Genomic DNA, 24,007 nt, shown 5'->3' with positions numbered 1-24,007 from the left:
TATTTATACTTATATAAAAATATTTAATTTATTTATATAATTTATTTACATATTATATATTTATATATGTTTTATATATAAAGAACTCATACAACTCAAGAGCAAAAAACAATCCAATTTAAAAATAGGCAGAAGGGGGGCGCCTGGGTGGCTCAGTCGGTTGAGCATCCGACTTTGGCTCAGGTCACGATCTCACGGTCCGTGAGTTCGAGCCCCGCGTCGGGCTCTGTGCTGACAGCTCAGAGCCTGGAGCCTGTTTCAGATTCTGTGTCTCCCTCTCTTTCTGCCCCTCCCCTGTTCATGCTCTCTCTCTGTCTCAAAAATAAACGTTAAAAAAAAAATTTAAAAAAAAATAAAAAATAAATAAATAAATAAAAAATAAAAATAGGCAGAAGATCTGAATAGAAATTTTTTTTCAAAGGAGACATACAGATGACCAACAGGTACATGAAGAGGTGCTCCACATTACTAGTCATCAGAGAAATGCATATCAAAACCACAATGAGATATCACCTCACACCTGTTGGGGTGGCTAAAGTCAAAAGTACAAGAAACACCAAATGTTCATGAAGATGTAGGGAAAAGGGAACCTTGGTGCATTATTGGTAGGAATGTAAATTGGTGCTGTCACTATGAAAAACAATACAGAAGTTCCTCAAAAAATTAAAAATAGAACTACCACATGATGCAGTAATTCCACTTCTGGGTATTTATCCAAAGAATACAAAACACTAATTCAAAAAGATAATATGCACCACCATGTTTCTTATAGCATTATTTATAGTAACCAAAATATGGAAACAAAGTAACGATCCATCGATGGATAAATGGATATGAAAATTGGTACATAAATATAATAGAATATTATTCAGCCATAAAAAGAATGAAACCTTGCCATTTGTGACAATATGGATGAACCTGGAGAGTTATACTAAGTGAAATAAGCCAGAAAGAGGAAGACAAATACTGAATGGTATCACTTACATGTGGGATCCCCCCCCAAAAGTCAAACTCACAAAAATAAAGAGTAGAAAAGTGGTTGCCAGGGGCTGGGTTGGGGGAAATAGGGAAAAGTTAGAAAAATGTATAAACTTGCAGTTACAAATGAATAAGATCTGAGGATGTATTGGCGACTATCATTAATAACACTATATTGTATAACTGAAATTTCCCGAAAGTAGGACTTAAATGTTCTAGAAAGAAAAAAAAAGGAAGGAAGGAAGGAAGGAAAGAAGGAAAGAAGGAAGGGAGAAAAGAAAGAGGAAGGAAGAGGAGAAGAAAAGAGAATGGAAGGGAATAGAAGGGAAGGGAAGGGAAGAGAAGAGAAGAGAAGAGAAGAGAAGAGAAGAGAAGAGAGAAGGAAGGAAAGAACGAAAACAAAGAAAAATACTCAAAGTGATGGTTATGTTAGTTAACTGGATGGGGAGGAATCCTTTCACAATGTATATACATATCAGATCAAAAAAAAAAAAAAAAACCTGAAAAGATAAAAACAAAACAAAAGACTAAGGGTCAAAACTTAAGACAATAAAAATCTCTTCTTGATAATTTAATTCCCTTCTTTAAAACTCATTGTAGGGGTGCCTGGGTGGCGCAGTCGGTTGGGCGTCCGACTTCAGCCAGGTCACGATCTCGCGGTCCGTGAGTTCGAGCCCCGCGTCGGGCTCTGGGCTGATGGCTCGGAGCCTGGAGCCTGTTTCCGATTCTGTGTCTCTCTCTCTCTCTGCCCCTCCCCCGTTCATGCTCTGTCTCTCTGTGTCCCAAAAAAATAAATAAACGTTGAAAAAAAAATTTTAAAACTCATTGTAATCATTTTTTATGAATTTCAGCTCTTCTATGTAAAGAACAAGAGATTGAGTCTTACCTATAGAACTTGGGCTTTTCCCCTTTTACATTAGGGTTAAACTAAAATACATAGTAGAAAAAATAATGAATAGTGTTTCCCTAACAAAACACAAATGGTAACTTCCAGGTCCTTCCTATTGAGTTTTTTAACGAAATTCACAAAAAGTGAGAGAAAAAGATAGCCTCTACACATACAGGGCTAGAATTTTAATTTAAGAAACAGACTAACAAAATTAGAAATGTTATGGAAGAAGAGAATAGCACATCTCTGAAATGACTGACTACCCTCCATTTTCTTGAAAGTTGTAATCTTCATGAAAGAAACGTATTTTCCCATCATCCAAAAAAGATAAAAAATATTTATCTTGACGTATAATATATTGCACTGAGAAATGAATTAAAAACTTTTCACAGAACATTAAAAATAGTTTCATTTCTTAACACCAGATCTGATTCCATAAATATCATTTCTATGGCATAATTAATTTTCACTTAGTTTCTGTAACATAATTAACTACTAGTGATTACACTCTGACGTTTTAAGGGAGTGCATTTCTGAAACATTTAATTAAGAATAGATGCAACTTAATTTCTAATTGATTTTGTATTGTGTTGGCAATTCATGATACATTTATAACCATAAAGAAGCATTTGTGAAAGCACATGAAATATAATATGCCCTTATCCTTATAGTACATGTATATTCTACTTCAACATCCAGAGAAAGGATTTTCATTTCCAAGATACACAAATCTACACACGTGATTTTACCCACACAAATATTTCCAGTACATTCACCAGGGTAATTCTAACCATCAATATGGTGACCAGAAAGCTATACAGGCCATGTAGTTCAGCCTTGAATCCAGAAGTGTATCAGTAATTCAACAAATATTTACTAAGTCACTATGTGGTAAGCACTGTGGACAATACAAATGTGTTTAAGTCGTGATCCCTGCCTTTAAATGCTTAAATCTAGGTAAGATGACAAGAAATACAGACATAAAATCAGTGCCATGCTGGAGTCAGCTCGTATCAGTTTATGAGAGCTGATTGCTAAGATTTCAGGAATTTGACAAATTTCTTAAACACTGCCATCATTTAAAATTTATATAAGCTCAGAATTCCAGTATATTAAAACCAAAAGCAATAAGTACTCCAAGCTCAGCACTTTTTATTTTACTACATTTTACTATTATGTATATCCTCAAGGATTTTATGTCCTTAAGAACATGGGAATACTATATAATGGTGTATAACTGTGTATCTTTTCCAGACTCCAAGTTCAGAGACGTCACATTACTCATTTGAAATTGGCCACCATAGGAATATTTATACAATGAAAAACAGCAAATGTTATAAACAAATGCCCTCCCCCACCTCCACTTCCCTGGCCCCTGCTGAATATTAAACATTTACCAGCACACAACTGCATAGGATAATTCACATTGCAAAGCAAAGCATGTTAATTTCAGTTGAATGGTTTATGATTATGGGCATAATAGGAGCTTAGAAAAGAGAGTGATAAATGATAGCCCTCTAGGAAGCCTATTGGAGATAAGAACAAGCCTTATATAGGGGATGATGAAAATAAATTTAGCAGAGATTCTATTAAACAAGAAAGGTCATAGCAGCTAACAATAAGCATGCCAAGTCCATTTTTGGATGAATTAGGTGGCTTATTTCTTCTTAAAGAATATCTTTACATTGATGTGTTTAGTTGGGTATTGTCAATCTCACATTACAAAGTAGAAACCCAGGGCACCTGCGTGGCTCAGTCTGTTGATCAGGGACCAACTCCTGATTCTAACTCAGGTCATGATCCCAGGGTCATGGGATCGAGTCCTGGATTGGTTCAATGTTGAGTGTAGAGGTGTGCTCTCTCTATTAAAAGAAATTAAAACAAAATGGAAATCAAAAGATTAGGCTGAATAATATTGACAAGCACCTAGAAGTTTTGTCTTCAGGCCTCTCTGTCTTACACTGTTGGCTCTTGAAAGCTGTGACTCTCTCTGCGCCTTCTCAATGACCTCACTGAGGCCTCTAATCCTTCATCTCCAAATTTTGTCAGTTTTCTCCTTGACTTTCTTGTCTCCCTCCTTACCTGGACCCCAGGTAAGTCATCTGAGCTCATGTATCACCAGCATTCTCTGCCCTGCACCTCATCTACCATGCACCCCATCTGTCAAACACCAATCAGAATCCCAACCCTACTGCTCCATAGAGTCCTTATTTCACCCTGTTTACCTCAGACTATCCCCACCTCCATTGATGTTGGCCCTTCATGACCACAAAACCCTAAGGCCTTTGGAGTAATTCCCAACATCCCACATCATTTGGAATTTTCTATATCCACACCTATCCTTGATCTTTCTTTTTTGTTGAAATAGAAAAGCCTCCATTGGTGGCCTTGCTTTTTTTTTTTTTTTTTTTAGCTTGCTAATCTGTTTGTCCTAGTCTCTCATTTCCACCTACAATACTTAAGTCTCTTCTGATGTGAGTGATGCTTTTCTTGACCTATAACCTCCTTTGAGCTTTCATACTACACTTTCCCTGGAAAAAGTACTCCACACTCACCACTTCCACTACCTCCACATTATTTGTTCCCTCCATAACCTTTTCTCATGCAGTGTCTCCCCTTCTACTCTGTAGAAGGGACTCTCAAGTTGGCCAATGATGTCTACATTGTCAAACCAATGGAAACTTAACATATCAGATAGCCTCAGGGCATTTGGCATTACTGATCTCATTCACCCTGAAACTCTATCCTCTTAGCTTTTGGGAAGCCAGAGTTTTCTCCTGGTATCTTATTATTCTTTTTCCTATGACTCCTCTTTTTGTATTTGCTCTTAAATGGGGTGTTCTCTAGAGTTCTGTGCTTAGCTAACTTTAATTATCACTTTCTAGGAACTTCTTGGGTGATGTTCCTATTCTCTAACATATGAACATCTATATGCTATGAAACCCAAACTATGTCGAACTTTGTACTTCGTATACCTGCTCACCATCTCCACTTGGATATTTCATAGCCCCTCAAACTCATGTTCACGACTGAACTTAAATCCTTCACCTCTTAAGCTATATATTTTACAGGATTTTTAAAATATTTTTTCTTGGTCCATCCAATTACTATGATCCATCAACTCATAGGCAGAAATCTGACAACCCCATATGATTCCTTCCTCTGTGCCCGCAAACCACCAATCAACATATCCTTCTATGTTCTCTTATAAACACTCATTGAATCTGTCTTATCTTCTGTATCTCTATATCCCTAGGCTATCTTCAACTAGCGTCTTGCCTCAGTTTTATCCCTGCCAAGACTATTGTCCCTTAATCTTCCAGAGTATTCTGATAAAGATGATATCCAGCCATCTCAATAACTTTCACGTTTTCCATCCCCTGCCATAGCATTTCCATGGTCTAGTCTCTTCCAGCCTCTCTACCTCATCCCCTTCACTGCCTTTCACTGCCTTGTACTTAAGCTCCTGTAACTCTGAGTTCGTGGCTGCTCTCAGGGTAGGAGCATGTACATGCTGGGATTTTATACCTGTTTGGTGCTTTAAATACTCTCCCGTCTCTTCCTCTTACTTCTATTCCCTCAACCTCCATAATCCTTTTGTTTGTTTGTTTGTTTGTTTGTTTCATGGAAAAGAGGAAAGTTTTTTGTTTTTAACTTTTTTCCAATTTTATTGAGGTATAATTGATCCCATAATCCTTCAAGGATCAGTTGATACCAACTCTAGGAAATTTTCCTGACCTTCTCCCAGAACCTCCTTTCCCAACTGATTTAGGTATCCTTTATGTGCCTCAGTCTTTTTATTTATCTTTTAATTATGATTAAGGGTGTGCCTTCCCAAGACACTAAGTTTGTCGAGAGCTATTACTATATCTAACATTGTCTAACCAATTGTCCTATAATTTGAGGAATTTGATGAAACAAGAAGAAGCTCCAGAGTCTGAATCTTCATTTGTTCAGTAAATACTTACTGATGAGTTACTATATTTGAGGCATTGTACTCTGTGCTGGTAATTTAAAGATGAATAAGACTAGTTCCTTGATCTTGTATCTGATGAGAGAGAAAACAAATAGATTCCCACAGAGGCTGATAAGTGTCATGATATAGATATTAGAGAGGTGTATGGGAGCAGAAAAGAGTTCTTAGAGCATCCTACATAGGATTTTGAAGGGAGAAAAATTGGGGAAGTCTTCCTGAAGAAGGGCTCATGCATGCTGAGTTTTGAAGACCTGATAACAATTAGCCAGGCAAAGCTATTGCATTGAGAGTGGATAAATAGCCCCACTAAAGAAATGACATTTACAAAGGTGTGGAAGTGAAAAAGAAAATGGCGAGTTCTAGAAACTGTAAGTGGATCAATATTATTGGAACACAGAGAGGGAGAAGTGTTGGGAAAGATGAGGAGGGACAGGGAAAAAATGAAAAAGCCAGTATATTATGCTGAAGAGTTGGAATATTAACCTGAGAGCTATAGGAAGCTATTGAATGCTTTGGCAAGCAGAATGGTCAAAGAAGTATTTTTGACAGACCACCTTAGCAACACGATGGAGAATGGATTGGGGAAAGGTAAGTTGGAAAGGAGAGAACTGGGAATATAGGGTAATAATTCAGAAAGGAACTGATGAGAGCTTGAACTTAACCAGTGGAAATAAAAATGGAGAGAGAAGAGATTCATGTAAAATTGATAAGAATTGGTGACCTACTGGATAAAAGAAATAAAGAGAGAAATCTAAATTTCATTTTTTCATTTGTAACAATATTCATTGAACGACTATTATAGACCAAAAACTGTTCCAAGAATTGATATAATGGTATACAAAAAAGATCAACTCTCTCCTCTCCTGGAGCACATATCCAAGTGGGAAAGACAATCCTATAAATAATAGAAATTTAGGAAATGAAGTAAGGTTACAGGATAGAGTGACTGCAGATAGTATTTTTGATAGGATCATCAGGAGACACTGCTCTGAGGAGCTAACATTTGAGCAAAGAACTGAATGAGGTGAAGAGCAAATCATCCAAGATCCAGAGGAAATCTTAGGGCAGTAGCAGGCTGCTGGGTTTCTGTCTGGGAGGCCCATTTGCGTGGCTAAGCTATTTATTAAGAGAGAATGTTAGTAAAGGAATAAGTTTATGAGGAAGCAAATGACTTCTAATGTCACTTCTGCCACTTATTTCTTGGCCAAGTGGTCTTGGGCATGTTACTTATCTGAACCTCAATAGCCTCATTAATGAATGGGGAAAATAGTAACTTTGTTAGCTCCCAGGACTTTTGCACTGCTCAAATGAGCTGAGATGAGTGAAGGTCCCTTGAAACTGTAAAATACTGTAATAATTTAAAGGTTTATTATTTGCTTATAGATGTTCATGCTCTTTCACAAAGAATTGATTTTTAAAGAACACGTTGATTTCCATGCACTGTCAAAATCCATAATAATGACAATACTGGGAGGGAAAGAAAAGCACTAATATTTTTCCTTGGGGAACAAGTTATGATGGGGCACATATTCCCTTTTTCCAAAGCTTAGGATCTATCTATCAAGTGGTGATTCTTGTGTTAGATTTTAAACAAGATGGTAATCTTCCTGACCTCATTTAGATTGTATGCCTTCTTTTGTGAGGGAAAATATGCCCTTCAACTAGCATGATTCTAAGCCAATCTAATTTCTTTTCTCCCCCAGTGGAGTAACCTCAAGAGCAGGACTAAGTTGTTTACATTCTCCTTCACTTATTGTATTCCTTTTTATCCTGGATTCCAATCCATTTTCCCATGCATGCATGCACAGACATACACACACACACACACACACATACACACGTACACACACAACACCATTCTATTGGGTTCAATGTATCTTTTTGTTTATACATTTTCTTCAAAATCTATATTTGTATGTATTTCTAATTTATGTAATGGTATTATAGGGAATTTAAATTCCTCGTCTCCACAGTGTTCCATAGATTTGGTACTTAGTAGTCATAAACAGATTGCTAGAAGATTTTATTTTCAAACTAGCCAATACTTCTGGTCTTTGCTCTGAAATCATCTATTTTGCAAGAGTCAGGAGTTTGTCTTTGAGCCCAATTCTGAGCTTCCTAGTATTTACCATAACTTCTGGAATGTGGTTGATGATACATTCAGCCTGAGGGAGTCAGGAAACTGAGATAAAAATACTCAGCCAACCTCAGCAAACGGTGATCATCGATCCATTCAGTAAGATTATGGCTGAGTTTTTCAACTATTTCCTTGGGCCACTCTCCTAAATCTAGAAGCTGAAGAGATTTCTCAAGTGATACAGTATATAATGTTTTCCTGAACTGTCAGTGCCACTGGAGAGTCATCTCAATAGAAGGAGAGTCAGGTCCATTTCACCCCTAGATTCAACATATTCCTATTTCTGCAATTTCCTATAATGAGTCTTAAGTTGAGCCCGATGAAACTGCAATTATCCTAATACGTAATTGGCCAGCTGTTAAAATGGGAGCTAGCACAACTCCCAAGAAGGCAGGAAAAAACTCCTCTCAAAAAAATTTCCATTTCAAATATGATTACCATTTTGGTTATAATTTTGTATGGTAATTTCACAAATGGAGTTTTGTACCAGCAAGAAAATGAACATCTGCAATTAATTATACCATGTAAAGCATATGGGCCTGTTGCAAGACATAAGTTGAACCTTTAACCCTTCGATAGCTTGACAACTTCCCAGAGATGAACAACTAACTATTCAGCGTTACTTTTTCTCAGTTACCCAACTCAGAGGCAGGTTTTTATACTGGGAAGTGTATACTGCCTCATAATAGGGTCGCTGTGGACCCAGACAGAGCTGGTTTCCATCCTAGTACCACTAGCTTTCTGAGCACTGAACACCGTGAACACAGTAACATTACCTCTTCTTAATCTGTTTCCCCATCATTAGATGGGAATGAATATACCTACCTTATAGTCTTAGGAAAATGACCTAAGTTAACTCATGTAAAGTGAGTACATGGTTAGTACTCAATAAATGTAAGTTCTTTTTTTGTTCCCTTTGTAAAGATGCTGAAAAGCAGCAAAAAATGAGTGTGAATACTAAGAACAGGTGAAGCTACCTGGAGCTGTCGTGGTTTGGGCCTTGTGCTCCGGCATTGAGAGTAGGGGTCAGAAAACCACAAGGACCAAATCCAGTAGGCCATCTGTTTTTGTTACATCTGCAAACCAAAAATTATTTTTACATTTCCAAATTGTTGAACAAGTCAAAGGGATGACCCATTTCATGACCCATGAAAGTTATGTGAAATTCAAATTTCTTTGCTCATGAAGTAGTATGGGAATACAGCCATGCGTATTCATTTATGTATTATTTATGGCTGTTTTCATGCCACAGTAGCAGAGTTGAGTAGTTGTGACAACAGAGACTATATGGCAAAGTCTAAAATATTTATTATTTGGCTCCTTAAAGAAAAAGTTTACCAACTCCTGATTTAGTTTTCTATTGCATCCTTACTTGTCCCTTGGGAATGGGCACAATATGGATCAGTGGCAGGTAACAATGCAGAGTGTGGGCCACTTAAAAAAATACCTTGATGTGAGTCACTCTGAAATTTCCTACTTCACATTCTCAAGGAGAAAATAAAAATACCTTCTTCCTTGCATCCCGCCTTCACTTCCACCAACTATCCTTACCTCCAAGGGAAGAAAAGATAGGAAGACACCCTACTTGCTCAATGGCCCTTCTTCATCAATCACAGGATCTCCCTGGAGTCCCTTTGTGTCTGGGCACCATCTTCCATCCAGTAAACAGCACCAGTCATGTGACACACATGCACTAAGAGTCACCCCTTTAACTTCCTTGACTGACCTCTTCCCTCCCAGGCTTGGATTTGTGTAACAATAACAGGGAAGCTGAGGTGAAGGACACTATCATTCAGTCAGGGCCTTTTGAGAGTAGAGTGAGTTTTTATTTTTACTTTTTAAAGAAATTGTTAGAAAATGTTTCTCTTTCAGAAGTGCCATTGTCTCAAGAGTAGCAGGGAAAACTTCAGAGAGAACTTCCCAGAATCAATACATTTCTATTCTCTGTGATTCCAGAAAGGGGTGTTGTCTATCTGGTGTTCATATCTTAAGGATATTCAAACAAATATTTATTGGGAGTCTTCTATACTCAAAGTGCCATGGTGGCTACATTTTCTTTTCTATGGAATGGACCATGTGGGCCTACCTTGTACATGAGACTGAGGCTGGTGCCATCTTGCTATGGGAGGTGTTTACAGATAAGGGTTCATTGAGGCACCCTGGCCCTGTTCTTAACCTTCTGATTAAGAACAACTAGAACATTTTTGTAGGACACTGAAAGTACTGTGAGCCTGAGGTGATGTGCTTTCCATGCCTAATGGACACATTCTTCTCTTGCCAGAGGGACCCAGGACAATGGGGAGGGGTGACACCTTTCTGTGTGGTGAGCCAGTGTGAATGTCCCGTGAGACACAGTAGATATCTTAGAAGCTGTGCTAACACAAGGTAGCCCAAGAGGCTGTGCTGTTGGTACAAAGTGACACCATAAGAGACCGTGTTTGGAGACAAGGGTAGAAGAGAGTGATGTCTTTCCTGGTGTGTAACCCCATTAAGCTTAGCTCAGTCAGTCAACCAACTACATTTACCAAGTGTGTCATTGGCAAAACTTGAAATGAGTCACCCGCCAAAACTTTCTATTTCTTATCTGGGACATTTAAACATTTTAAAAATTCTAAATTCCGACTTTAGATTTCTGTTACTACATTGAGGCTTCTTTTCATGAACTTTGGGGAAAAGAAAGGGGAAGTATTTTATGTACGGATTTGGAAATATCTTCAAGATACAATATGAAGTGAAAAAGCAAGGAACAGAATGATATATGCTGCCATTTGTGCTTAAGAAAAAAGGAAAGGAAATAACACACACATCCAAGGCAAGAGGAGATGAAGGCCAGCTGCTGTCTTTCCCCTCCCTCCCTGCTTCAGTGCCTCATTAATTCCTGATCCAGGGCTCCCTCCAGGTGTCCCTCTTCACATAAACACGTCTCTTCCTTCACCCCATCTGGTCAGATGCAGTAACAGCTTTCAACTATTGCTAGTATCAGAGGTCAGTATTATTATTATTATCTCATCTAATGAACAAGGAGGCATAGAACACCTGGGTGGCTCAGTTGGTTGAGCGTCCGACTCTTGATTTTGGCTCAGGTCATGATCTCATTGTTTGTGGGACTGAGCACCGTCTCCGGCTCCATACTGAGCATGGAGCCTGCTTGGGATTCTCTCTTTCTCCCTCTACCTTTCTCCTCCACTCATGCTCACTGTCTCTCTCTCTCTAAAAACAAAAACAAACAAAACAATAAGTCAGAAGGCACAGTGATGAAGCCAGGATTTAAGCCCACACATTTTCACTGAAGCCTGGGCTCTTTTAAGTACAGCACAATACTACTCACAGATACTAAATTAGCACTCAAAACCTATATACTAAAATTATATGATATATATATGCTACAGGGAAAATAATATGGCACCAGGAGAGACAATAACACAAAAAATACTGCTTAGTTGGTGGGGGCAAGAGGGTGGAGTTGAGGCAAGGCTTTTCTGATAAAGTAGCTTTTGAACTGATGCTCACAGAAGGATGGGTGGAGAAAGGCCGGGATCTCAAGCAAGCACATCTTTGGCCTGTGCAGAATGTCTTATGGAGGGAGTGAAGGAGCTTAGTGTGGCCAGAGGGAGGGTGGCTAGAGTAACATGGCTGGATCACAGCATGAAGGGAAAGGAGAAAGCATGGAACAAGCCTGGCCACCCAAGGCCATGTGGGCCAAGTGGGCCAGGTGAAGGAGCTTGGATCCTCTTAGAACTTCAGGAAATCCCTGGACAGAAGTGGTGTGCTCTGATTCAGTGGTGTGCTCTGATTCAGGTTTTAGGGGTCACCCTGGCTGTAACATGACAGCAGAACTTGAAGTGGGAATGTGGACAGGAGAATGGACATGGTGGAGGCTAAGAAGTTAGCAGTTTATTGTAGAAGGTCTGGTCAGAGGGAATGGAGTCTTTAACCTGGACACTGTAGTGGAAACAGTGGTAATATTTCAGTATATTTTAGAGGACTTGACAGAAGGTGGCATGCGGGTGGTGGTAGAGGAGGATGCGTCCAAAGGCATTCCTGGTGTTGTGTGTACCAAATGGACTCAGTCAGCCGCCCAATAGCCTTTCTGGATTGAGAATGGTCGGTGTCTGACAGTCCTTCCTTGAGCACAAGCATAGTTCCCAGAGTGGAAGACTTGATTTCCCGCTAAGCAGAAAGAATACAAAGCACTGTGGTAAATCACATTATGGAATGAATGGATTCTGTGGGCCAGCGAAGATGTCATCATTACTTACCATACTTCCTGATTTACAACCAGCTTAGAAATGAGTCTACTGAACATAACTTATGTATAAGTTAGAATTCGCTTTATAAAGAAAAATGTAGAAGCTTTACATCTCATTTGTGTTTCCCAGGCCTGTCAGAGAGTTCTCCATGCCAAGAGGAGCAAACACTTTTTGTTACTGTACAAAGGCAAACGTGATTGTCACTGGAGGTAAGGGGATAGTTCATATCATACAGAGATTTTCTACTTGGCAAACAGCGCTCTCCTTGATTAATACGGTGGTCTTCATAAGCCTACAGAATTTTACTCCTAGGAAAACATTTTAGAGAATTAAAAAATTTGCCTAAATCTGTCAGACTTTTTCTTTGTGCCTTCTGGATTTGATGGCACACTTAGAAAGTTCTTCCTCAGCACCAGAATATGTGATATACTTTCTCCTGTATTTACTATAGTTTTTTATTGCTTTATTTATATTTTACCTTCAGACCTTTAATCTCTCTAGAAGTTATTTCAACATGTGAGAGCATGAGTTCCTAGACTGGGTCCCCCAGGGTTTTAAAGGAGTTCTGGAGGCCCCTGAAAGCTAATGACACTTGTGTGTCTATGTGCATTTTTCTGGAAAGGTAGTTCCAAATTTTATCAAATCTTCAATGGGATACATGACCACAAAGGTCAGGGGCCAGTGTTTTAGAGTTAGGAGAAAGGAGGCCAGGGAGCAAGCCTTGAAACACACTAGTATTTAAGGGTTAAGGATGGTGTAATATAGGATACAAGGTCATCTGTGGAGAGTAAGGGAAAGATGATATTATAAGAAGCTTGAAGGGGAAAGTGGAGGATGAAGAGGTTCTTGAGCCTCAGACTCATCACCTATAATCCTGGGGTGCAGGAGGATGGTTTGAGCCTGAGCTCTGGAGTCAGACCTTTTGGCTGAAAATCCTGGTTGTCTTTCCAGCAAGTTGTGTGGCCTTGGGGAGTTTATTTCATTCCTTTAAGCTTCCATCTACTGGAAAGTGAGACTGATAACAGTATCTATTCATAAGATTATATATAAGAATTCAAATTCAAATAAAGTACTTAGCACATAATAAGTGCTCAAAACAAATCTACAAATAATAATACTAACAATAACAAAACCCACACATGGTGGTGTTTAAGATTAACTGAGATAATGTATGCCTGGCACATAGTTGCTTTTCAATAAGTATTAATTCAATCCATCTATAACACACAGGCAAAGTCATTTTGGCAAACATATGGGGGTTTTATTGGAATAAAAAGAACTCAGAGGTTCCAGTTAGGAGGCTGTTCCAGAAGTCATGAGTGAAGTGGGGAGGGTCTGAATTGTAGGAGCAATGGAAAAAGAAAAGAGAGGGCCAGTCCCAAAGGCCTGGGAAAGAAACTAGTCATAAAACCTGAAGTAAGAATGGCATTGGGATTAACAAGACGGATCAACCAGCTGCAAGTGTGTAAAGTAGGAGAAACAGAAGAGCAGCAGCTGTATTGTCACCAGAGATCAGGAAGAGGTTGCTTACATGGGAAGGAGAGCAAGCAGATCTCAAGTTTGAACTTAAATGTCACATGTGATTAGACACCCAAGAGGATGCTCCTTTTGGTGATGAAAAAAAGGCCTCATTGGATGTAGGGGATGTGGCAGCCCCAGGATGCCTACATGTGTGAGAAGAAGAGCTCCTGGGGTACCTCAAGGAGATCGGAGTCACCTTAAATAAAGATCACGTAGACTTGAAAGATGTAAATGAACAAAACAGAAACTCAAACAAACATCAAGAAAATGGCTTATACTGGAGATCTGAACTTTATCAAGGGAAAGAGCAAACAAGATTTTTAAGAAGCAAGCTGTCACCAACAAATGTACCATTTGGTAAATTCTTAGAGCAAAAATATTTATTAAAAGAGCAAAACTGTTCAGTGAGTAATGCAACTGGCTCCTTCAAATTCCTTCCCCCAAAACACACATGCCTTTGTTTTCCTATCAAGAGTTTCGTATCATGCTTCAGCCCTGAAGTGCAATATTGATAAGTACAGTCCACCTTTCAACAATGCAGTGGTCAGGGACACTGACCCCCTATAGTAGAAAATCCCTACTTTAAGTGACTCTTAACTCCCACAAAACTTAGCTACCAACAGCCAACTGTTGACTAGAAGCCTTACAGATAACCTAAACAGCTGATTAACACATTTTTTGAATGTTTGATGTATGATACACTGTATTCTTACAATAAAGTAAGCCAGAGAAAAGAAAATGTTATTAAGAAAGTCATAAGGAAGAAAAAAATACATTTATAGCTCCATAGTGTATTTATAAAAAAAAAAAAATCCTCATATAAGTGGACCCACGCAGTTCAAACCTGTGTTGTTCAAGGGTCAACTGTGTAAAGATAGTCACACTGTCTCTGCACACCTGGGTAATCTCCCCCGAGGACAGAAAGCTAAAGTTTTCTTCAAGTTTATATTTGAAGTTTATATTGAAATTTGTGCTCAGCTTTGGGCCCTTTCACAACACTTACTTAAAACTAGTTTATGGTTTGAATATTATTTTAAAAAAAATATACAGTAGTCTATCGAAGAGCAAAACAAGTAAAAATAATGCACTAAAAGTTAGAAGAGCTGGGTTTAGTCATAACCTGGACACTAACCAACTGTCTGATTTTCAACAATCATGTAATCTCTCCCATTGCTCACTTTCCTTATCTGGTAAACAGAGGAAGTTGAACGACATCAATTCCAAGATTCCCTTGAGCTTAAAATACCCTGATTCTATTGTTTAAGGAAATTCCTGTTCATAGGGAGATAAATTAAAATGTTCTTTGGAAATTTTGGAACCCGGTCTGCTAATTAGGTATTACTCAATATATAGTCAGAGCTTTGTGTACTCAGAAAACTGAGGCATTAATGCGCCACACACTTCTAAATTTCAAGCAAGGACATCAAGAAAGCAAAGCATATGTAGAAGGAGTCTGCAGAGTAGTATGTGGGAGTCATGGCTTGCACAGGGGGCAAGTTTCCTGATGCTTGGTGATGATAATTCTCAAAATGAACAGGGATCCAAGTCTGTAAGCTGTGCTAATTGAGGTTATCTTTTATTTATTTTTTTAAATTTATTATTTATTTTGAAAAAGACAGAGATGGTGTGAGCAGGGGAGGGGCAGAGAAAGAGGAAGAGAGAGAATCCCACACAAGGCCTCATGCTGTGAGCACAGAGCCCCACACGGGGCTCAAACTCAGGAACTGTGAGATCATGACCTGAACCAAAACCAACAGTGAGATGCTTAACCCACTGAGCCACCCAGGTGCACTGAGGTTATCCTTTAAAGAGCCCCGCACTGAAGTCTAGAACACATAAGAGATCACATGTTTTCAAAAGAAGTGATGTCCTTCTTTCACAATTTCTTGATCCCCATTGCCCTTTGCTGAGCCAATGACTGTCTTGGCTTATTCCTTGTGAGGAAATGATGCTGACCACTCATCAGAAGGAGGTGGGGGTGTTCTGGGGATGAGGGCAAGAGCACAGTGGTCCTGGGACAGGGAATAGAACTACCATGGACTCTGTCCCCAGCATGGCATGTCTTGAGTTTGGTGAAAATATAGTGGCCTCTATCCTAATTCAACTCAGACCCTCCTCAGGAAACCCTATAAGAAAGCAAAATGGCACAGCTATAGTGAGCTCTGATTCCTAAATTGGATTCTTCTGAAAAGACAAACTGTCACTTCCATCTTAATCAACTCCTTTGAACAGCCCTTTGTTCTCACACAAAATAATTCAAAATGCAAGAATTGACCAGGTTTCATATATTTTGTAATATTAGGTATTTTAATCATTTCTGAGGGGGAAAAAAACACAAACGTGTTTGGTAAAATTCTGGAACTCAAACCACTTCAGTGTTTATGGAATACGGTATTTGACCTTCATTATAACTTCAGTGGTCATTATATTATAAGATGCCCAGCTATAGCTTTGACATCTTATTAATTATAGGTTTTCTAGCTTTCTTACAAAACCAAAACATCTAGCAGTATGACTGACAGGCAACTGATACTTTTCACCATGCAAAATTTATTAAATTGTCACAGTTACAGAGCTTCTATTAGTAGAAAATGCAATTCCTCAATAACTGAAAACACATTTTCCTCAGGAGAATACTCTTGTTGATTAGTGACTCAGCCAAGCACATTGCTAAATGTACTGTATGTACCAGCTGATGACTCAAAATATACTATGAAAGCAGCTTTGCTAGGCATAGTTGAATGTGTGAAATATGCAGGGACATTTGATGAGCTTGAAAAAATAGAAGCTCTTGCAGGGAGGTAAAAAAAAAAAAAAAAAAGCCAAACCAGGACAAGGTATTTACAAAAACAAAACAAAACAAACAAAAAAATTGCAAACTTCCTGAGCATTGTTTTAGTGACCATGAAGAATTTTTTTTAAAGCTAATATCCATCTCTATTGGCGTTTTAAGAGCTAAACTCCTACTTTGGAAGTTCCAGTGTATAAAAACAATTCTCTGCCATCCAAGGTAACTTGGAGGCTCGCATGCACTTGTTAATATTTAATTCAACAAATATTTCTTGCAAAGCTTTACAGACTAGGCATTATGTGTCATAGAGATCGGGTTGTATTTTAACCTTCTAGAATTCTAAATCTAATCATACAAATAAGACATATTAATACATAACTATAATACAACATGGATCATGAGTCAACAGATTAATAATTGTAACAATAACAATACAGATTAAGCACTGTAGACATTTAGAGCTTAGTATCATGTCCCTTTCTGATCATTCTGGCTCCAAATAACCACCACACAGACCACGTAAGGATTCCATTGCTATCAATAAAAAACAAACCCAACTGGAAGACTCTGGTAGCACACAATGGGTTTCTGTCATAATGCACACTGGACAAAGCTCTTCGTTTGCCACATTTCTCAAGTCATAATCTTTCATTGTATTCTTCTTCCTGTGTCATACAAGTCACAGATTTTCTTCTGAGAATAGCCCGGCTTCATCCTCCAGGAGTGGTAAAGCCCAACTACCTGTGGGCCTGAGGCTCAGGTTCTGAACATACTTGCCAATGAAAAGAGAATGCAAGCAAGATACTGCATTATAGGAATTATTCAGTATGAATCATGTAGCTGATAATCTGGAGTTTTTCTCATTACCTTTACAAATTCCTGGTTGCTCTGTACTCTCACTGTAGTAATCCTCTCCCTCCACAGCACACAATCATAAAACTTTAGAATGGGAAGGAATCTTGGGAGATCAAAATTTTGCAGGTAAGGAAATTGAGGCCCCAGAAAAGAGAATGGTTTGCCTCAATTCATCATGCAACCGGTCGTCTCAGAAACCTGAGCTCAAGTCAGTTCTCTTTGCTCCCTGCCCCTTTTTGCAACCCCTGGACCACAGCAATCTGGTTGACACAGTCTCTCCCTCCCTTGCTTTTCTCTCTGAATTGAGCCAGCTCATCTCATCAAGAGTGAGGCATTTGGATCCACTGACTCACCAGCTGAAATAGGAGCTTGCTAAAGGAAAGAAAATCCTATCTTTGTATGTGGCCTTATCTAAATCACAGTGAAAAAAAAAAAAAAAAAAGGAAGAGAGAAACTAAAATAAATGAAAAATAACAAAAGAACAAGGAATTAACCCTTTATGACCCATAATATATCATTTATAGTAGAAAATCCTACCTTCAGATTTGAAATATTTTCTATGAATGCTTACTTTACCTCCAGATCGTTCATGCTTGCCTTAGTGGTTCTACTAGATTATAAACTCTCAAGATCAGGGCATGTTTTGTATCACTGTGAATACATTCTTCTCTCTCTCCCCCAAACATTTTATATAAAATACATTGCACATGACAGCGATTTAGAAGAAGAAGAATAGAGTCGTAGTAATAGTCCACTCATAGTCCAGGAACTGTTCAGATTATCCATGTATGACCCCATTTAATATCACAATAAGGTTATGACAAAAGTTCCAGTAATCCCTGATATATATACAGATGAGAAAACCCAGATATAGAGCGATGAAGTCACTTACTTAAAGCCATAAGGCTAGTAAGTGATAGAGCCAGGTTTCAAATCAAGGTAGACTTTCCCCACATACATATTTTGTAAGCACTCCCTGAGTGACTCTACTAGCCAATTCATTCACTTAGCAAACATGTATTAAGCACTTACTATTTGTCAAACCCTGCTGTAAATGAGAAATATAAGACTCACCAGATAATGAGTAAACAGATATTTAAGCAAAATAATAATAATAATAATAATAATAATAATAATAATTAAATAGGGTTTGTGTTATCAGCAAAACAGGGAGAAAACAACCTAAGAATGGGGAAGAAATCCTAACACCATCTGAGGCTGGCGACAGTGATCAGGGGCAGCTTTAGGGAGGAAATGTTGGAAATAAGTTCTAGAAGGTATAAGTTTTGGTCTTCTGAAAAAGACTTTCAGTAGGGTCAGTATCTAGAATTTTTTCAACATCTAACAAAATGCCAAGCATGAAGTAATTTCTTAAGATATTTTTTTCTTGTTAATAAGAGCAACATGGAAGTTTTAAATTTAACAAAACATCCCCCTTACCCACTTAAAATATCTTGGTCACCGTCTTGGTCAGCTTAGGGTACCATAACAAAATACTATAGGCTATGGTTTAAACAACAGAAATTTATTTTGTCAGTTTTAGAGGTTGAAAGTCCAAGATCAAAGTACCAGCATGGTCAATGTCTAGTGAGAGCTCTCTTGCTGGCCAGCACATGGCCATTTTTTCCCTCTATCCTCACATGGCAAAGAGAGAGAAAGAGAGAGAGAGAGAGAGAGAGAGAGAGCATGAGAGCTAGCTCTCTGGTGTCTCTCCTTATAAGAACAGTAATCCCATCATTAGGGCCCAACTCTCAAAACTTCATTTTAACCTAATTATCTCCCAAAGACCCCATTTCCAAATACCATCACATTGGGGGTCAAGGCTTCACCATAAGAATTCTGGGGAGACATGATTCAATCCATACCAGTTGCCTGAGAAATAGAAGGTAAGAGTCAATTGTGTCCTGAGATTTTTCAGCCTGTCTCTACTAAGATTCCATAACCCAATGACTTCTGGAGTGGAAGGAATCAGGCGAACATTCAACAAAGATTTATTTTTGTTTGGATACATGTTTTCCCAGTCTTGTGCCACTTGATAGTTAAACTTCTGAGCTAGGATTCAGCATCCCAAGGTTGAAGTTGTGGAAGTTGTTCAATAAATATTTGAACTCCCACTGTAGATTACACAATTGAGATACTATGATAAAAAAGAAAAAGTTCTGCCCTCGAGTGGATGGTAGAGAAAAATGAATAATTAATTATAAAACATGCTGGGGCAGGGAACACATAGGCAGGGGCACTTGGTTTTAAAGAATATGAAGACATTTTGAAATATTCTTGGAGGTAAAGGTATGCTAAGATTTGAAGAATGGATTGGAATACTCAAAGGAGAGAAAGAAAATACAATGTTCCTTTTTCTTTTTATGGAACCTGGCAAAATAGTCATAGAATTATGAAAACATTTGTGTCTAGAACATTTCTTTGGTCTATAAATGTCCAGCTGGTAAGTTATCTAATTCTCCTCCCTAACTGACTGGTGTGGGTAAGTGTATTTCCATAAAAAAATCCAATATATATCAGCAAATTCATCCTGTGGGTGGCCAAATATGTGATACCTGATTAACTAACATGGCCACTTTGAATTTTGTATTTTTTAATACACAAATTGTGTCTTATATAACTTATATATAAATTATACCTTAAGTTATAGTGTTATTGTACAATCTTATTTTTCTAGTGCCCTGAAGGTCCTTGATAATAAATTATCAAGAATGTGCCATAATATTCCTAATGTGATACCATTTTCTGATATGTGATTCTGGACAAATCACACTTAAATCATTAAAGTAAAGTAAATCATTTAATTGAAAATCACTTAATATGTAGGAGTTAGTTTCTTTTCTGATATAAGAGAGTTGGATTATATATTCCTAGGGTTCCAACTTGAAATTCTTTGATGATTTTATATGACTCAAAATGACATTTAATTATTTGTGAAATGGGACATCCAATATATTAAAAATATTCTGTATTTGGGGGGCAACTGGGTGGCTCAGTTGGCTAAGGGTCCAACTCTTGATTTCCACTCAGGTCATGATCTTGTAGTTCATGAGTTCGAGCCCCGCATAAGGCTTTGCACTCTCAGCATGGAGCCTACTGGGGATTCTCGGTCTCTCTCTCTCTCTCTTTGTTCCTCCCCAACTCATTCTCTCCTCTCTCTCTCTTTCCTAAAATAAATAAGCTTAATAAAATGAAAATATTCTATATTTTGTAAACTATTATACATGGTTTAGGTTGCTTGTTTAAAATAATTAGATTACAACTACGCATTAGTTTAGATAATGTTGTAACAAATAAATTGTCACAGACTTTGAGTCTGGAGTTCTGTCTTGTCCAGCAAGAGAGTGGACACAAAATTGAATACGAGAGAGGCTAATGTCCAGGAGGGTACAAGAACCCTGAGTAAGGATCTTTGTTCGGATTTATTAGGATCAGAAGGCTTAAAAATGTGATGGACAATAAAACAGTGATCATTAAAGAGACAATAACACAGTGATCATTAACTCATGTGTGTGAGAGAAAGGGGGTTTTAAAGGTATGAGGTGTTAGATGTTAGGATCAATACAAATCAAAGTCCTGGCACTGAGCACATGGCCATTTACTACAGGCACCAGGTCCTGTATCTGTTTATCTTAACTTTTCTAGGTGCTAAGACAAATAGAACATGCCACCTCAGAGTTAACAAGGCATTTTTGTTGTTAACTAGCTCTCAGCCCTTTCACCTTGCTGCAGCAGCTTTCCACCTCTATCTGTTCTTGGACAGTTTCCTCCTGTGCAAGGGGCTTTCCACTCTGCTCTATGCTTTGTTCTACTCTGGAGGCACTTTTACCCTGTGGCAGCTTTCCACTCTAAGCCTTGTTAACCCATTGGTGCAAGGTCAGAGAATTCTTAAACTTTTTCCTTACAATAAATCCCAAAATGTATAATGACTCAAGCAAAATGGAAATGTATTTCTCTTACTCATGTCAAATCTGATATCAATTCTCTTAGTTCACTGGCTTAAAGTCAGTAATCTGATCACATCTAACTGCTAGGGAGTCTGGGAAATATAGTCCAACTGTGTACCCAGTAAGAGACAATAAGAGTTGGTAAACAACTAGCTAGTCTTTATCATAAAAGTGGATGTGTGTGTGTATGCATATGATAATAAAATTTTATTAGGTTTTAATTTTTAAGATCATCAGAATTCTAATAGACCATGGGTAAAGTATATGATTAAATAATTCATAGGAGGAGATACAATAGCAGATATACGTGGGAGAAAAAATTCAGCAGCATCAGTTGTCATATAAATTAAATAAAAACATAGTGTCATTTTAGACATTAAAATAGCAAACATTTTAAATTATGATAAAATCCATTTGCTGGCCCAAGTTTGATGAAACTGGTATAATCATATATAGTTGATGGCTTTGGAATTTGGTATGCCCATTTTAGGAAACAACCTAACAACATGGAAATTTATCCTCAATAACAATATCCAAAAGAAGAAAAAAATACGTAAGTTGCTGAATAAAGTGAAAGACTAGAATTAGCAGGAACATTTATTGATAGGAAATGTTAAAAAATGATGATGTAGCAGCCAAAATGATAATTATGAAGGTGTGGACCTGGGCTTTTCCACAAATGCAAAAAAAAAAAAAAAATGGTGTGTGTGTGTGTGTGTGTGTGTGTATAATTTGAATTATATTGAACATATAAAATTTGTATTTTACAAAAGGGTACAAATTTCCAGTGATAAGATGAATAAGTTCTGGGGATATAAAGTCTACATGGTGACTATAGTTAACAGTATTGTATTGTATAGTTGAAAGTTATGAAGACAGCAAATCTTAAAAAGTTCTGACAAAGAAAAAAGGTAACTGTGAGGTGGTCATGTGTTAACTAACCTCACTTTGCAATATATACTTATATCACATAATCATGTTGCATACCTTAAACTCACACAATGTTGTATGTCAATTATATTTCAATAACCCTGGGGGAAAAAACAGAAAGCAACTTGCCTTGTAATCCCCACATATAATAACACTGTTGGTCTCTCTCTGCATTCAAGATAGCATGCTGTGATTTCTTGGTAAAAATACATTTTAAAAAACACTGATTTTTTTTATTTTGGAAACATTTATATTATATTTTTTAAATGTGTATATCAAAGATAAAAGTTAGTAATAGTGATTTTTTTGTTGTTAAGAAATGGTAATCTAAATACCCCCTAAAAATAATTCAACGCATTTCAATACGAATGGAAAAGTGTTTTCCTTAACTCTGAAAATAAAAAGTTTATTTTTAAAAAAGAGGGATAAAACAGTTAGCAGTGATTATCTATAGGGAGGTGAAGTAGGGATTCTGAGGGAAAAGAAGACATTTTTGACAAAATTATACCCTTTTGTGTTGTTAAATCTTTTACTGTGTACGCATATGATTTTAACAATTAAAAAATAGTATGTATGCTATGATAGTAAGTATGTGTAAATTATAGATGCTTATGGATATGTGCTAGAAGGGAAGATGGAGACAGGAAAACAGTTGATTTGTTATAATGATAGAGATTATGTGCAATTTTCCTCTTCCTCTCAATGTGAAGACAAAAGAACATCTGTCTAAAATACCTTGGGAAGTAAATAAAATATAAATAATACATTAATGCATGAATGAGTGGGAAAGTACTGAAGCAAGAAAAGGACTCATAAAATATTTATAAGAATTCACATTCGTGTGTGTAAATACAATTATTGCAAAACAGCCTGACAGGAGGAAATGGCCCTAAAGCAAGCCTGGCCTCTTAGCAAGTCAATCATAGACGGCATCCTGGAAGAAGCAGAATGTGACTTGGTATTAGAAGGATGAGAAGAATATGACTGAGTGAGAGGCACTTTTTAAACTTTGACCAGCTGTCTGTACAGCTGTCTGTATCCCTGAGAAAACAAATAACCTCCCCATGTCCTCCTTGTTAGGAGACGACAAGGTACTCCGGTTGTGGCATCCCAACATCAGCACCAAGCCGGTGGGGAAACTTGTGGGGCACATGTTCAGTATCACCGAGATCGTAGCCAATGAGAAAGATCAACACATCATCAGCCTTTCCTCTGCAAAGGTAACGGAAAACAACATAAATGAAATAGACCGTTTTTTCCCCTTAAAATCAGCCACTGGAAAATCTAGAACACATACAATTTTTGACTGAAATAGCTGCTTGTCACTGAGAAAAATACTGTCGATGTGGAGAAGGAAATGATGAGCCACTGTTCTGTTTCTGCTGATGAGAGCATGTGAAAGAACATGATTAAATATAAGCGTTAAAGGAAGGTCGTGCTGGAAAGAGACCAGGCATGGCTCTCCTGTTGCAGACAGGACATCATCAGCAAAGACAGAAAGCCTGATGGTTCTGTTGCTGTTATTACACAATGTCTTAAATGTTCTAACCAATGTGCTAAAATAAGAAAAAAGGAGTTATGAATATTAGATATATAATGACTGAGCCATTATATTTGCAAATAATAATGATTACCTCCTCAAAAAATACAACAAAATCAGATCTTAAATTTTTTATTTTATTAATTACTTTATGTTTATTTTATTTTATTTTATTTTACTTTATTTTATTTTT

The 24,007-nt window shown here is 37.6% G+C and overlaps 1 protein-coding gene across 1 annotated transcript in view; it reads left to right on the top strand.

Moving 5' to 3' along the window:
• WDR64 (WD repeat domain 64) overlaps positions 1-24,007 on the top strand; it is a 143,949-nt gene that overhangs the window by 42,548 nt on the left and 77,394 nt on the right. Inside the window, exons 9-10 of the mRNA XM_030303238.1 lie at positions 12,360-12,439; positions 23,355-23,494. Coding sequence (XP_030159098.1) covers positions 12,360-12,439; positions 23,355-23,494 — 220 coding nt within the window. The remainder of the gene's footprint in view (positions 1-12,359; positions 12,440-23,354; positions 23,495-24,007) is intronic.

The sequence above is a fragment of the Lynx canadensis genome, chromosome F1 (assembly GCF_007474595.2).
Source record: "Lynx canadensis isolate LIC74 chromosome F1, mLynCan4.pri.v2, whole genome shotgun sequence".
NCBI lineage: Eukaryota > Metazoa > Chordata > Mammalia > Carnivora > Felidae > Lynx > Lynx canadensis.
Note: the sequence above shows the minus strand (reverse complement) of the source record. Positions and strands in the feature narration are given on the sequence as shown.